Genomic DNA, 16,906 nt, shown 5'->3' on the forward strand with positions numbered 1-16,906 from the left:
AAACTTGTGATCTTCAGTCCTGGGAACCTTCCTGCCTTCTTTGCTGATTTCTTCTTCATGTTCACCATTGACTGTCTCTGACAGAACCTTCATATTCTCCATTCTTTCCTATTTTCCATCTCTTTGTTATTTTCCTCTACTTTATAGAAGAGTGTCTCAAGTATCTGCCAACCTTTATGCTGGGAGATTTGTTTCTGCTATCCTACTTTCAATTTCTAGTGGCATTTTTTCCTTCTCTGAATATTCTTTTAATTTAACATCCTGTTCCAATTTTATGGAACAGTATTTTATATCTCTGGGTATAGTGGTTTTTTTTTTTTAACTCTTTTCTTTCTTTTTTAAAACAGTGTTTATTTATTTATTAGGAGAAAGAGAGAGAGAGTGCAAGTGAGGGAGGGGCAGAGAGAGAGGGAGAGAGAGAATGCCAAGCAGGCTCCATGTTCAGTGTAGAGGCTGACTCAGGGCTCAATCCTACAACATGATCCTGAGATCATGACCTGAGCCAAAATCAAGAGTCAGACACTTAACCGACTGAGCCACCCAGGTGTCCCTAAAATTGTTTCAATTTTTTTTTTAATTTTTAAAATATAAAAACAGGGAGGGGGACAAAACATAAGAGACTCTTAAATATGGAGAATAAATAGAGGGTTACTTGAGGGGTTGTGGGGGGGGATGGGCTAAACGGGTAAGGGGCATTAAGGAATCTACTCGTGAAATCACTGTTGCGCTATATGCTAACTAACTTGGATGTAAATTAAAAAAAATAAGTTAAATAGAAAATATATAATCTTCTCACCCAACATGGAGCTCGGACTCATGACCCTGAGATCAAGAGTTGCATGCTTTACCGACTGAGCCAGCCAGGTGCCTGAAATAGTGGTAGTTTTGAAGTTTTCATCTCTCTTTACAATGTCTCTTTCCCATAAGTTTTGTTTTTGTTTGTTTTGGTCTTTAACTTTGTGGTTGCAGGAGGCCTTCCTCAGATGTCCTGTGATCCTTGGATGTCTGCTCATATTTAAAAGCAGGATACCAGGGGCCCCTAGGTGGCTTAGTTGGTTAAGCACCTGATTTGGCTCAAGTCATGATCACAGCTTGTGTGTTCAAGCCCCGTGTTGGGCTCTGTGCTGACAGCTCTCTGCCTGGAGCCTGCTTTGGATTTTTTGTCTCCCTCTTTCTCTGCCCTCCCCCACTCATGCTCTGTCTCTCTCTTTTTCAAAAATAAATAGACATTAAAAAATAAAATAAATAAAAGCAGGACACTAAACATCTTGTTGGAAGCTCATGTGCTTGGTGGAGACTTGTCAGCATGGGCCCTCACTACAGAGTGACCTGGCTGTGACCATGGGGGAGTCCCAGGTAGGTATCTTTAAGTCTCCTCTTGGGTTGGTCCAATTCCCAGGGGAGAATCTTCTACTCCTGTCTGGAGGGTCAAGCTTCACCGTGGCATATGGAGACTAGGAAGAGAAATGCATGTGTAGATGGGGACTACTTTCACTTGGGAAACCAGGCTGTGCTTGGTGTCCCTCAGTCCAGACACACTGTGCTTTGCCCTTTTCAGAGATTACATACCCAGACTTCTGCCATTGTAAAGGACGGGTGTTTCCTGGATGTAAGGAGATGGACAGAAAACCTGGTGGGTTCCGAATTGCTTTTAAAATAGATGATCAATCTATTTCCTGTTTTTAGACCCAGTATTTGTCTATACTTTTCAAGACACCTGTTACTAGTAGTTCCTGGGTTGGCTGTCAGAGTTCTCCTCTACTGGTTTAAGATTCTGCTTTCTCCTAAGACTCAGTTATTCATGGATCTGCTTCTCAGTTTGCAAACTCTGGCTGCCATTGTTAGGTACTGCTTTCCACGTTTTCAGGAGTTATCATGAATTTATATGTTATGTCATTCATTTGTTATCATTTTAGTGGGGTTCTGGGAGGTTGCAGAGGGAAATGCTTATGTTCACTTTGTTGTCTTTCACTGGGATTTCTCATACATCTTTCAGTTCTACAATTGCGATGTAATTGTTTCCTAAATATATTCTACGCTTTTTATAGTTTCCAGTTCTCTGCTGAAACATTCAGACTCGCATTTTGGCTTTGTAAACCTAAATAAGCATGTATATTTTTTCACAATCTGTGTCTCGTAATTGTAGTATCTGGAGTCCCTGTGGACTCATTTCTGTGATTTTTGCTGATGATCACTCATTCTGTCACCAGCTTATGTGATAGGTTATCTTTGATTATGTGCTGGACACTGTGGTTGAAAAATTATTTGTAGTAACATTTTTTAAACATTGAATAAGGTTATCATCCTCCAAAGAGGATTTGTCTGCCTTTTTCCAGGTGCATGGGAAAACCAGCAATTTGGAATTACCATAATTTGTTCTCAGATCTTGGGATTTTTCTAGCCTGCACATGTGTACAAGGGCTGGGCTACTTCTGGTTTGCCTTTAGTCCTCAGGATCCCAGGCTAAACTGAGGAGTGATGTCCTAGAGATAGCACCCTTGATGAGCCCCTTTGGGGCTCAGTCGATTAAGTGTCTGAGTCTTGATCTTGGGTCAGGTCATGATCTCATGGTTTCTGGGATTGAGCCCCATGTTGGGCTCTGCGCTGACAGCATGGAGCCTGCTTGAGATTCTATCTCTCCCTCTCCTTCTGCCCCTCCCCCACACACTCTCTGTCTCTTTCTCTCAAAGAAAATAAACTTAAAAAAAAAAGAAAGAAAAAAGAAATCTTTGCCTACTCCAAGGTCACAGAGATGTTCTTTCATGTTTTCTTCCTAACATTTTTGTTTCATTTTGTTTTACCTTTTGCATTTGGGTTTGTAATTGGCTTTCTATATGGTGCGAAGTAGGAGTCAGGTTAATTTTTTCCACCATATCGTTATTCAATTCACTGAGCACCATTTATTGAAAAGAGACTATTTTTTGCCTGCACTGGACTCATTGTCCTTGGGATAAGTCAGGGGACTGTATACTAGTGGGCTTCCTATGCTTTTAACAGGGCACTTTCACATCTGACGGGGTGCTTTGTGCCCAACACGAAGATGAGTCACTCATCTTGTTTTCTGTTGCTGGCAGGTGAAGCCGCTGGTTCCAAGGCCAGCACCATCTTTGTGCTGCTCAATCTGCTGGAGCCCTCCAGGTCCCCACATGGATCCCCTCGCATAGGCAGTCAGTCCTTCGGGCCCAGTTCTTTTGAACAGGGCTCACAGAGCCCTTCACGGCTTGGTCCCTGTTTCTCTGTCCCTCCTCTGCTTTCCGTGTTCTGTTCTTCCAGACAACCTCACTTGCAGTCCTGTCCTATACTGTGGGCTGCCTGAGGCTCTCCTGGCCTTCCCCCAACCTAGATAACTGCTGGTTACTTTGCACATCTCCTCTCAGTGCTACTGCCAGCAGGAGGCTTTTTCTGAGATGCCAGCCTGGAGTGTGGCCCCTCTGCAGTGCCTGAGTCACCTTGAGAATGTGCATTTCCTTATCACAGAACTTCCCTACGCTGTGCTGTAGTGGCCTCGCTGTCTTCCTCCCTGGACTTGTGGGCACTCCTGCAGGGCAGACCCTTATCCCTCCTGCCTTCCAGTGGCCTTAACTGCACTGGGCTGTTTCAGATGGCCTTGCCACCCCAGTCAGCCCTCCCACAATACTCCCACCAAACCACACCCTGCAGGGAACCAGGTCATACATCCTGCCCAGAAAGCTTCTATTTCTCTGGGGCCTCAGGAATGTGGCCAGAGGGGTTTCCCAGTGCATCCCCCAGACCCCACAGGCCCATGGTAGGATGCCTCCCCACTGTACCCCCAGGATGCACTGGGCCTGGATGGATGACCCCCTGTGCACCCCAGAGTGTGCAGGGTCATGGTCACAGCCACTGCCCCATGCTCCCCCAGGACGAGCCAAGAGCTGTCAACATACCTGGCGTCCAGCCTCATTGTTGTGGCGGTTCATTGCAGAGCGGGCATCTGGCCGGTTCTCCCGCGCGTCTGCAAACTCCCGAGACACCATGCCACCGAACTCGATGTCTTCGCTGCAGCCGCCCCACTTCCAGCCCTCACCCGGGGAGCCCTGGTGGCGGCTGCTGCAGCCACAGATGGTGGCGGAGCCCTCAGCACAGGAGCGCGTCACGGCAAAGGCCACGCCGGCAGAGGCAATGGCATGCACAAAGGCGGACTCCCGGGTGGCTGTGGAGAGAGGCAACAGGGTGGGCAGGACCTGGCAGGGCTGGGGTGGTGAAGCCGAGCCCTGGGCATCGCCGCCCCTTTCAGGGCAGGGCTCTGGGCACCTGGGGTGGACATGGGTGCTGGAGGCCAGGCAGGGCTGCAGGGGAGAGGGGTGCCCTGTGCCCAAGGAGGAGGGTGGGTATTGGGAAAAAGTACTTGGAGGGCCTACGGGCCCCAGGAGAGATGCTGGACATCATTCCCTGCGAAGAGCCACAGGGACCCCTGTAATATGAAGGTCAGATCAGAGCCAGTGCTGGAGAGGATGTGCAGAATCTGAGCCCTGTGCACTGCTGGGGAACTTGGTGCTGCATCTAGGAAAGCAGTTTGATGGCTTCTTGCAACCCTATGCGTACCAGGTGACCAGGCCACTCAGCTGGGTATTCACCCCTTGAGGAAATGAGGTGGTCACAGAGACCAGGGAGCAAATATCATGGCTACTTTATTTGTAATAGCCTCAGCCTGGAAGCTTCCAAATGTCCATCAACAGGTGAATGGACAGAAAACTGTGGCACCAAATCAGTAAGTCCGGGGACATGATGCACCACACGGTGACTTGTCAGCAATACCGTGTTGTGTGCTTGAAACTTGCTAAGAGGTCTTACATGTTCCAGTCAAAAGAGAAACAACTGTAACCGTGTGGTGTACGTGATGCGTAGTCACCAGACAATCATTTTGGTAATCGTTTTGCAGTATATACACATGCATGTGGGGATGGGCCCGACCTGGCCTTCCATGCCGGGCATGGGGCGTGTGCCCTGCTGTGTCCCCGCGTCCATCCTGGGCAGCAGGCCTGGACGGTGCTGGGGCTCCCAATGGCTCCTGTCACTGTCACAGGGATGCTGCTGCCTCCTGACCCACATCAGTGCCCAGGGGACTTTGGTCCTGGGAGGGGGATGGGCAGGGAGGCTTCACCTTGGGAGGGGGATAGGCAGATGGGGGGGGGGCATTGTCCTGGGAGGGGGATGGGCAGGGGGGCTTTCGTCCCAGGAGGGGGATGGATGGGGGGACTTTACCCTGGGAGGGGGATGGGCGGGGGGGACTTTGGTCCTGGGAGGGGGATGGTGGGGGCTTCACCCTGGGGAATCAGCAGAGGCTGTAGCCTACCCCTCACTCTTCCTCAGGCTTGCCTGCCCCAAAGCCCAGGCAGGTGGAGGCAGGGGAGCAGTGAGGGTTCCAGCCAGGACCATGCACACACTGAGACTCACTCAGCACCCAGCACACCTGTCACTGAAAATCCCACATTTATTCATCTGGCACTGCCCCCCCTTCCCTGTGAGTCCAGCCTTCAGCATCAGCCAGCTGCACCATCAGAGGCTCCTGGTTGGAACCTGCACTCCCAGCCTGCAGCTTCCCCCATCCACATGCATGTGCCACATGTGTTGCACACACACACACACACACACACGCACGCACATGCACATGCATATGCATGCACAGCCATGCAGGCAAACACACATGCACATATGTATGCACACACGGGCTGTTCCTGTTCCCTTTGGAGTTCCTGGCCTTATGTCCTTGCTTCACCTGCACACGGGCCTCCCCCACACTCAGCCCTCATCCTTCCCTCAGGCTATTTCCACTGCTCCTCTGGTCACGTGCACCTGCCCTGTCCCTTGTCTGCTCTTCAGGGTACGGGCCTTGCAATCCCGGTCCAGTCGGTGCCTGGCCCAGGTAGCTGTCTCCTCAGTCCTCTCCCCGGCATGCAAGCTCCCTGAGGTGGGGGGCTGTGTTTCGTTCATTTTTGGTTTCCAATTCCTGTAGATGGTGGGTGGGGAGTGAGGGCCCGGTCTAAGCAGAGGGCCGGGCCCTGGGCTGGACCGGGAGGCCCAGCAGGGCCAGAGCCTACCCTGGACAGGCCTGTGCCGTGAGACTGGATCTCCACCCCTGCCCACTCAGCATCCTTCCCTGCCCCTTTTCCCGACGGCCAGCCAGCGGCCACCTCCCCCAGATGCTTGATGCCTTGGCCTCACTTTGCTTCCATAATACGGCCAGCAGTTCTCAGGCAGGCATGGAGTGGCCTTCTGTGGGCCCAAGGCACGGTGAATAAAGGCCAGTGTGCCCTGGTTGTAGACCCCCTGCCCTTCTGCCCCTGCACTCCAGCAGAGCCACGCCTTTGTTTTGCCTTCCCTGAGGGTGGGCTTGGCTCCTTGGGTCCTCACCCCTCCAGAGCCCAGGCCTGGGGCTGCTCCTGCCCTCCAGGCAGGGCCATGTGGGCTGCTGGGCCAGGCAGGTGTTTCCTAGGTATTCCTGGATCTCAGTGCACACAGCCGGGTGCCTTCCGCCCTCTTGCTGCTTCCAGCTGGCTGAGGGCCCCCTGGTGGCCCTTCTCCAGGCCCTGGGTACCAACTCCTGCCCAGGGGGCCAGAACCACTCCTCCTGGAGAACGTGCCTCCCCTCCTCTGAGATAAGCAGAGAGCCAGCGAGCCTGGGGCCTTGCACCTTCCTTGAACAAGGGTGTGGCTGCTTAACAGGCTCAGGCAGAGGGGCCAGGAGGGGCCAGGTCACCAGACACACTTGAGGGGAAGGGCGTGCTCAGGGCAGGGGGAGGGGTCTCCCTTGAACTTGGAGGAAGAATTCAGTCCTGCCCTGCTCTCTCACCAGCCGGCTGTGTGACCCAGCCCTGGCCTCCCTCCCCTGTGGGCCTCAATCTCCCCTACCCAGTAAGGAAGGGGCTCGTCACACATGAGGTCCTGAAGGCTGACGGTACCTTGTAGCCTGCCTCCAACTTGTTCATGAGGAAAGGAAGCCTCTAAGGAGAGGCCACAAGACCCATGGCCAGAAAACCATGAGAGCTTGTTCTGGCAAAGAGAGTCTGCTTGGAAATGGAAGTCACAGCGTCCAAGCACTTTGGGACGGCCGTGCCCTGACTTTGCAAACGCCTGGCCCACCCCACCTTATCTGAGGGGTTGGGGCTGCGGGGACCACAGCAGCAGACAGGTGGCTGACGCAATGTGCCTCCTGAGAAGATGCTCCAGGGACACCATGGAGGCCTTCTCAGCAAAGAATCAGGAAACGTCAGATAGACCCAAGAGGCCTGACCTGGTTCCTCCTAGTCTTGTGGGCATGAAGGGCCAGGGCCAGGCATACCCAGGATGGGATCCCAGATGGGTGGGAGAATGGGAGAAACCTGGGAGTGTAGTTATCATGGACGGATCTTTGTGCTGATGGATGCAGCTGGCTTTGCTAGCACTGGGGATGTCTGAGAGCGGACATGGACCCTGAACATTGCTCCTGCCACATTTCTGTATGTCTACAATTCTTTCTAAAGAAAAAGTTAAAAGGCATGCTGAGGTCATGGAGAAGGAAGACCGCCAGCATGTCCAGGTGACACCTCACAGTGGCAGGGACATCTGACCCAAGGGTGTGGGATTAGGCTTCACTGGGGCAGGAATCACAGGGCATGCCGGAAAGTGTGTGTGTGTGTGTGTGTGTGTGTGTGTGTGTGTGTGTGTGTTGGATAGAGAGCCCATTGCTTTTATCAGATTTCCACAGGTCATGAGCCTAGTGGCTGGAGTAGGAGGAGGTAGGACAGGGCTCCCCTGAGGCTGTGCGTGGGGAGGACACAGCGAGGACTCCAACCAGGGTCTGGAGCCCTGGCAGCCGCCCCAGTCACAGGAAAGTTCTTAGCCACCGACAGCTGCTTTGTCAGACGTTTCTGCTTCTGTTTACACAACAGAGGCAGCTAGGGAGTGGGAGGGGAGCCATCACACCGTGGGAAGGGAATCACATCTTTGGAATGAGATTGGAGACACCTCCATCATGTCACTGTCACTGGCAATGGGCTGTGGCAGGTCAAGAGAAGAAGAGGGGGCGTAGGCCCCTGGGAGGGAAGCCAAAGGGCCAATGCTGCCAGTTTGCCAAGTCCCTGGGACAGAGCCTGCATGAGCCTTTGGAGCTGCTCAGGACTGCCCTGCTGGCCCCAGGATTCTTCTTCACACCTGTGAGATGGGCTCTGCCTCCCTGGGTCTCAGAACTTCAGGACTAGACCCATCTTGCTTCCAGACTCGGATTTCACAGGCTTGTCAAACACCAGAGATCATTTGAGGACTGAATTAGGACTGCCAAGGCTTGTTGCTTTTCCATGAGAGTATAAGATATGTGAAAAATGACTATCATAATTTTGGAGATGAGGTCAGGGTTGGAAAAAGGAAGAAGAAAGGGAATTTAGTGGCAAAGTCATTCTGTGAGTTAAGCATCCTCCATGCGGAAAACCATCTTTGCCAGAAATTTGCCATTGTTTCATTACTAATTAGTTACAGAGTTCATGCAAAGTATCAGTGATCTATTCTTCCTTCCATTCATCTACCATCTATCCATTTATCCATCCATCCATCCATCCATCCATCCGTCCATCCATCCACTATCCATGTATCCATCCACCATCCATTTATCCATCCATCCACCCATCCACCATCAATTTATCCATCAAACCATCCATCCATCAATCCATCCATCCATCCATCCATTTATCCATTCTTCCACCCATCCACTATCCATGTATCCATCCACCATCCATTTATCTATCCATGTACCCATCCACCATCCATTTATCCATCCATCCCTCCATCCATCCACCATCAATTTATCCATCAAACCATCCATCCATCCATCCATCTGACATCCATCCATCCATCCAACCATCTATTCACCCATCCAGCATCCATGTATACATACATCAAAACATCCATCCATCCATCACCATCCATTTATTCATCCATCCACCATCAATTTATTCATCAAATCATCCATCCATCCATCCATCTATCCACCATCCTTCCATCCATCCATCCATCCATCCGTCCATCCATCCACCATCCTTCCATCCATCCATCCAGCCAGCCAGCCAGCCAGCCATTTACCCCTCCAGGATCTGAGAGTCTATAAGAAGCTATACACTAGGCTCAGAACTAGGAATATGAGGTGAGTAAGATGTAAGGTGCCCATTCTCAAGAACCATGGTAAGAAATCTGCAAGATAGTGATTGCTGCTCTCTCTGATGAGATTTCTAACAGCCCAGGCTTTTGAAAGTTCAAGGAATTACCCATCTAATCGTTAATTAAGTAGAAGCTGGATGACCCACTATCAAGTGGAAGGAATCCCTGCATTGGCAAGGCGGAGGGTGAACCAGGGGAATCCTGCCTTTAGTGAGAGACTCTACTGTTGTGGATCAGGTTCTTTGCTTTGGGCTGTGCTAAGTCACCTGCCTTTGGGATCTTACAGTTTATGAGGAATAGAATAGAAGAAACAATGACACACAGTGGCAGTGTGAACTCTGGGGCAGGCTTGGGATGGATGGATGGGTAGATTAACTGGTGAGTGAGTGGCTGGCTGCCTGGCTGGATAAATGGGTGGGTGGGTAGATGGGTGGTAGAAGGATGGATGGATGGATGGATGGGTAGATGAGTGGATGGATGGATGGATGGATGATGGATGGTGGACAGATGAATATTAGATGAATGGATGGGTGAGTGGGTGGGTGGGTGGATGGGTGGATGGATGGATGGAGGGTGGTGGGTAATGAGTATGTAGATGGTTGGATGGATGGGTGGATGGATGGATGGATGGGTATGTGGATGGATGAGTGGGTGGGGATATATATTGGATGGATGATGTATGGGTGGATGGATGGATGGATGGGTGGATGGAAGGATGGTGAATGAATGGATGGATGGTGGATGGATGGATGTATGGATGGATGGATTTATGGATGGGTGGATGGATATAGACAGATGGATGGTTAATGTCTGGAGCAGCTGAGGGAGTCCCATGTGATGAGAGGTGGGTGTCTAGCAGAGGGCAGGGAGAGATGTCCAACAGGCTCCATCACAGCTAGGTCAGTGGGGCACTAGGTGTCACCTGTGAGATCGGCTTCGGCAGTTACTTTGCTTCCCTGGGTTTCAGAACTTTAGAACTAGGCAACTTAACAAATTCTTGCTTCCAGATTTGGGTTCCATGGGCTTGTCAAGTATCAGAGATCATTTGAGGACTGAATCAGGATTGCCAAGTGTTGTTATTTTTACTATTTCATGAGAGGATAAGACAAGCTTAACTATCATAATTTCAGGAAAGAACATTTAACAGAAAAAAAGGGGTGTTTTTTCAGAGTACTTTATATTGAAAAAAGTTCATCTTGCACATTTCACCATGTAGCTAGCAGTTAGCAACTGTTAATTGAGCATTGACTATGTTTTAAGTGGACAAGAAGGCTGCAGCCTCTGTTCTGGAGCAGACCTTCCTGTGGGGAGGTCCCCTTGGGGGGCTGTTTCACCAGGGACCAACAGGCCACCCTACCTTTACTTTGGCAAATCCTTTTATTGGGGCTGAGAGAACCGGCTCAGGCAGGAGGAGGGGCACTCCTCTTTGCCCGCTGCTATCACAGGTTCTGCAGGCTCCTTCAGCCCAAGCATGCAGAGGCTCAGAGTGGGTCAGCCACAGGCCCTGGGCTGCACAGTAGTGAGTGCTGAGCCCAGACAGGGTGGAGGGAGAGGCTCCTGCACCCCCAGTAAGGCTCCTGCACCAGGCCGTTTCGGTGGCTGCAGCCTCGAGGTGGCTGGGCCCACCTGTCCTCTCCTGGGGGAAGGCTGTGGGAGCTTACACTGGATGAGAGGATATGGACACTCATATATGCTCTTGTGATGAGACTATTAGCCGGAGGGGGCACTGGGAGGGCTTTTCTAAGAAACAAATGTGACCTCTGGCAGCAGAAGGTCCCGGAAGGGGGCTGTGGCTCAGATGTGACCACTGATGGATGAGGTGAAGCTTCTGGAACATTCTGTGTCTGCCTGGGTGGACCCCTCAGGAAGCACTGCAGAGAGGACGGCCTGGGGGCTGCCCCAGCACCAGTCACTCCAGTCAGTGTATCAGTGCAGACACCTGTGGGCCCGGGGCCATAGTTCTTGGAAGGACACCTATTTCTCTAAAGGGTCCCCAGGTGATTCTGATGAAACCCTGGGTTGAGCCCACAGGCTCTATTATACCCTAGGGCTCCATGACTCGCAAATTCACCCCCTCCTCAAGATGGTGGCCAGACCCAGCATCTGTCCCTGTGGAGGGAGGCCCCCAAATGGCACCCAGCCAGGAGAAGGGAGGGAGCATGGGGAAGGGGGAGGGGATTTCTGATACCACCTCCTCAACAGGGATGTGCAGGGGCCTAGCATGGAGGGTTCTGATACTTGCCCATCAGAGGAACGTCAGTGGCGGGGGGGGGGGGGGGGGGGGGGGGGGGCGCTAATAACAGGGGCTTTGATGCTTTCCCCCCATCAGAGGGACATGGGGGGCTAAAAACAGGGGCTCTGACACCTCCATCAGAGGGACTTGGGGGCTGATATGCAGGGATCTGACACCTCCCCCATCAGAAGCACATGAGAGGGCTGATATGGGGGATCTCTGACATCCCCCATCAGAGGGACTTGAGGGGGCCAAAATGGAGGTCTATGACACCTCCCCCATCAGAGGGGCTTGGGGGGCTGATATGGGGGGCTCTGACACCTCCCTCATCAGAAGCACATGAGGGGGCTGATATGGGGGATTTCTGACATCCCCCCTTCCTGCATGGGCGGCAGACATTCTGTCTGGCCCCCACATGAAGCCTGGCTCCTGATTACCAGCCTTTGGGACTTAGGGGTCTGTCTCCTGTCAGATGGCTGCAGGGAGGGACCTGGGCCCAGGGCAGGGTGGGTATGAGTGCCCCTGAGAGCTGCAGGGCCTATCAGAACTTTTCTTAGCTGACCAGAGGCAGAGGAAGGGCCCTCCCTCAGGTGAGCTCACTTCCCTAAGACCCTTTGGGACTCCGGGCTGTGTTTCTCCCCTGGGCAGGGCTGACCTTGAGGCAAGACCCCCAAAGCACCAAGGTTAGTGCTGCTCACATGTGTGCAGAGGAGTGCAGCGGGGGTGGGGGGAGGGCTCTCCTGTCTCTATGGAGCCCCCCAGGACACTGCCTGCAACCACAGTGGCCCTGGCCAGGGCAGGGGTTCCCAGTCCTCAGCCCCAGCACTCGACCACCTTGCAAGGAGGCTCCCTGAGCACACCCCGCTGCGGCTTCCCTCCCACCAGGTGTGTGGGGTGAACCCCCATTCTACATACCAGCACTGCCCAGCCTCACCCACCATGAGTCCTCCCGGTGCTCTGGATAAGGAGAGCATATCCCTTGTGGTATCTATGGTGTCCACAGCTGATGGGCCTTCCCAGAGCCTAGGATGGGGGTACCCAGCCTCGGTGAGGGCCTGGAGCATCTGGGAGAACATGGGGTGCATGTGGCACCCCCAGCATAAACAAGGCGCAGGCCTTACTGAGCTCTCTCCCTCTCTGGGGCCTCCCAGGGCCCTGCCCACCTGGCAGATGAGGCCCGGGGGAGGGGAGGACACAGAAGGGCAGGTCAGGGTACCCTGCCCCTCTCCTGCTACGCCTGAGCGGGGGCACAGGCCAGCAGACGCTCCCGTCTCCCTCCCTCTGGCCAGCGCGGGCCCCCAAGACTCCCCCAGAGCACTGAGTGCGCTGGCGCCTCCTCCGCCCACCGACGCCCCAGCACCAGGAGGGGACTGCGGCTCCGCGGGGCCGCCAGACGGTCGGGAGGCCTGCCAGAGCCCCGGGCCAGCAGGTGCGCCCCTCCGACGACGCCCACCGGCCTTGGCCCGCGGGAGGGGGTGTCGCGAAGGCGGCCGCACAAAGGAGGGGGCACCTGAGAGCGGAATGTGCCCGCGCCCCGCCGCGGCCGCGGCCCCTGACACCGCCCGGCCGGCAGCGCGGCCGGCGTCCCGATTACCTGCTGGGGCTAATGAATCTGGCTTTGTGAGCCACTGTCACGCCGCGTTAGGCCCACAATGGCCCGCGATATTTTATATGAATTTCCCCCTCGTCGGCGATTAGGCCATAGCCAGCCAGTCATAGCAACCGGGAGGTATGCGCGGCCGAGGGGCCGGCGGCGCGAGGGGAGCGCGCTATTCACACGCTTTAACACAGCGCTCCGAGGGCGTGTGAATCGCCCGCAGCATTGCTCTCTGCCTTGTGCTTAATCTTGTCCTCGTCGTGGGGACATTGTGTTCCGAGCCGGGCGCGGCGGGGCGTCGCCGGGGTCTCTCCTGGACCCTCTACGCGCCCCCGCTGCGCAGAGTTAATGATATACAGGGGAGGCCGCGGAGACATGCCGGCTCCCCCCCAACCACCGCCAACCGAAACACTTTCCGATGCGGGTCAGGGGTCGCAACCTGGATTCGGGACGCGTCTTCCCCCCCACCCCCCCTCCCCCCAGGGGCCTCAGTCTCTTCCCCAGGCCCCTCCTGGGCCCTGCGGCTTGTGCCGGGCCCCGTGCCTGTGCGCTGGCCTGGACACACAGTGAGCGGATGGACCACCCGCTGGAGCCTGACGGGGGAGTTGGGGTGAGGGGCTGCTCCGGTTGGGGACGGGGCGGACACATCCCCAGACCCTCAAGGAGACAACAGGAAGGTGGGCATCAGCGGGGGAAGGGCACTGTCCTTGCAGAAAACGTGATGGACACCTGTGGACCCCGCCCAGAAGCTCCTAGAGAACTGACTACTCGATCCTGTCAGGGATCAGCCTAGGCGCCCCCAACTCAGCTGCCTAGTGGGTGAGGTCCAGCTGCAGACCCCACAGTAGGGTCAGCCCACCTCTGCATGGGCAGTGAAGTCCCCTCCCCATGTACTGCTGGGGACATCTGCTCCCTGATGAAGAGGACCAGGCCTAGCTCGCCTGTGGCCCTGACACCCCAGGGGAGCCGGGGAGTGCGGCCCCAGGGCACAGGGGCTCTGAGTGAATGGATGTGCAAGCTGGGGCTCGGGGTCCTGGCTGCACCATGCCTGTGCACTGCAGTGCTGGGGTGCTGATGGGACAGGCATCAAGGCCCTTGGGCCCCTTTCCCTGCAAAGTCACATGCTACCCGAAAGCCCACGGGCCTGGACCTGGGCCACTGTGGCCACCGAGATCCCCCAGCGTCCCGTCCTGGCTGGGCCTCCTTCAGGCTGGCAGCCAGCCTGTGTGCTGGGACACTGAGCCCTGGGATGGCCCCCTCACCTCCCTGGGGGTCAAGAGGAGGTGTTGGCCAGCTCTCTGAGGAGAGCTGGTCCTTCAGGTGCCTGGGGGCCTGCCTGGAGGCACAGATAGCCGCCATGCACTCGACATTCTTCACATGCTTTCCGCCCCAGGACATAAGTCCCTTCTGGGGTGAGCAGAGGGCGGTTCTGCCCAGCCTGGGCTCACTTCAAGTGCCCAAGCCCAGGTTCCGTGCAGGCAGCTTTTGGGGGCCCGGCCGGCCCACCTGGCCCCCAGCCCCGCATGCACACACGTGCTCACACACACATGCACATGCTCGCACACGTCCACACAGGGCCCGGCCCCTCTCCTCAGCTGGCTGGGCGGCGTTAAGCCCTGTTCAAGAGGCCGCCTCAGCAGGGGTGGCCAGGCGCCCCGTGGACCCTGCCACAAAGCCTGGGTGACCTCTGACACGATTAGGGTCGCCCTGACCCTAATCCAATCAGATTGATTACCGCAGGCGCGGTCAGGCAGGCAGGCTGGGGCCTCCACAATGGCCTCCCAGAGCTGGCCTCTCTCTGGGGCACCTGGCAGCTCCTTCCTTGAGGGCCATTCAGCTCTGTGGCCACAATGAATTCCGCCATTTCTCAGCCCCGTGGAGGGCAAGGGGGAGAGGGGGCTTTCTATTTCCATCAAAGACAAGTGGTGAGGGCCTGGGGGCTGAGACAATTTTCCTGCAGCAGAAATGGAGGAAGGGTGGAGGCAGAAGGGGCAGACGGGAGGGGGCAGGAGAGCAGAGGGCAGAGAAAGGAGTGTGGACATGGGCAGGAGACATGGGGGTCATGGGGGAGTGGATGTGGGCAGTGGATGGAAGTGGACACAAGGAGGGGACATGGGGAGAGGATGTGGGATGGGACGTGGGAGACATAGGTATAAGTGGACATTTTATAGGAGAGGTGCCAGGACACAGGCTTTCAAGAAAGCAAGGGGGTACAGGTGAGGATGGGGCTCCCTGGGGCTAAAGCCCAGAAGCCAGGGGCTTGTGTGGTTCTTGGGTCCCTGCTCCCTGGGCACTGGGGGGCCTGATCTCCCCTGGAGAGAGCTCTGCTGTCATCCCAGACCCCTGGCAGGTATTCTCGGCACCCTGCAGACCCCTCCACAGGCTGGGGTGTCCTCAGGAGTCCTGGCCAGGCCCTGCACCACTCCTCAGTGTCCTCACTTGTGACCAGAGCCGCCATTCACCAGATAAGGGTTGGATTCAAGTCCTCCCTCCATGTGCGAACACTTAGCATGCCCCTAGAAAGCACTGTAAACATGCCCCTTTTCTCCAGCTCAGGTAACACCTCCTCTGGGAAGCCCACCCAACCACTCAGCACTTCCTTCTGTAGCACCAACTGTGTGCTTGGCACTGCCCCAGTGCCTTCCCTGCTTGCATGCTGCGTGGGCATCTGCTGTGTGTGACGGGGGACCCACGGTGTACTGAGAGCACCCTGCAGTGCCTGGTGCTTGTCCTGGGACAGTGATGGTGGGGATGGAGTCAGGAAACGTGGAGAAGCTGTGGGGGCCTGGGCAGAGGGTGAAGGAGGAAATGGAGCTGAAGACCATGAGGACGGAGCCACTTTCAGACTGCAGGGAGCAGGGAGCAGTGAGGACAAGGTGCACAGGCAGGTCTCATGGGCAGGAAAGTCTGTGTGTAGCGGCAGTCCAAAGGGGTGGGGAGTGGATAAGTCCCAAGGAGAGGGCCGGGGAGGAGGTGGTGGTAATGCAGGGCAGAGCAGTGGGGAATGGGTGCAGGGGCCAAGGACCCTCAGAGGCCACCCTGCCTGAGGAGTTTGCAGGCATGTCTGAGCATAACTGGTGGGTTGTGGGTTTGCCCTGAAATGATGTAACCTGATGTATGCACATGTCTGAAAGGGATAGAGCTCGTGGCCAGGGAGGGTGATGCTGCATCCCAGAGGAATGACAGCTTACCCCAGGGATCTTCCAGGCAGGTCCATGTATCGCGGGGGGCAGTGGGGGCAGTGATGCTGTGTCCCAGCAGAATGACAGCTTACCCCAGGGGTCTACCAGGCAGGTCCATGTATCGCTGGGGGTGGGGGGGCATGGAAATGGGCCAGGATCCTTGGATCACATGGGTGCTCCCAAGGCATCCTCACTTCCTCTCTGCCTGCCCCCTTAAACCCACCATCCCCAACTTGTCCCAGGAGGGGACTCCCTCCCAGGCTTCCAGGCCCTGGAGCTCTGTGCAGATCAGGTACATCCAACTCCTTGCTCTCCACAGTGAAAGGCAGACCCAACCGAGCCATGAGCTGACAGATTTTTAAAACTTCTTGATAATAGATCACTATGTGATTTTTGTCACACATAACTCAGGAAGAATTCAGAGAATCGAGAGATGCATCATAGCAAAACTCTCCTGTGTTACCTATTCTTTTGTGTGAATGAGGAACCTCACACCTGGATCTTTAACATTTAAGAACAGGTTGCCCAGTGGTGAAAGACGGAAAGCTGCCCCTGAGATCAGGAGGAAATCGGGGTGCTCATTCTGCTCACTGCCGCCCCACATTGTTCCGGAGGCTCCAGCCAGGGCTAGGAGCAAGAAAAAGAAATAAAGCGTATCCAGATTGGGGGCAGGAAGGAAAACTGTTCCTGTTACTAAATGGTATGCTATCAGAACGGATAGACCATCAACAGTGTTACAGAACATGA

The 16,906-nt window shown here is 54.9% G+C and overlaps 1 protein-coding gene across 1 annotated transcript in view; it reads right to left on the reverse strand.

Moving 5' to 3' along the window:
* The window catches only part of WNT3A (Wnt family member 3A), a 40,994-nt gene that overhangs the window by 2,887 nt on the left and 21,201 nt on the right, over window positions 1–16,906 (reverse strand). The window contains exon 3 of the mRNA XM_049648425.1: window positions 3,906–4,171. Coding sequence (XP_049504382.1) covers window positions 3,906–4,171 — 266 coding nt within the window. The remainder of the gene's footprint in view (window positions 1–3,905; window positions 4,172–16,906) is intronic.

The sequence above is a fragment of the Panthera uncia genome, assembly GCF_023721935.1.
Source record: "Panthera uncia isolate 11264 chromosome A1 unlocalized genomic scaffold, Puncia_PCG_1.0 HiC_scaffold_17, whole genome shotgun sequence".
In the NCBI taxonomy this organism is placed as follows: domain Eukaryota; kingdom Metazoa; phylum Chordata; class Mammalia; order Carnivora; family Felidae; genus Panthera; species Panthera uncia.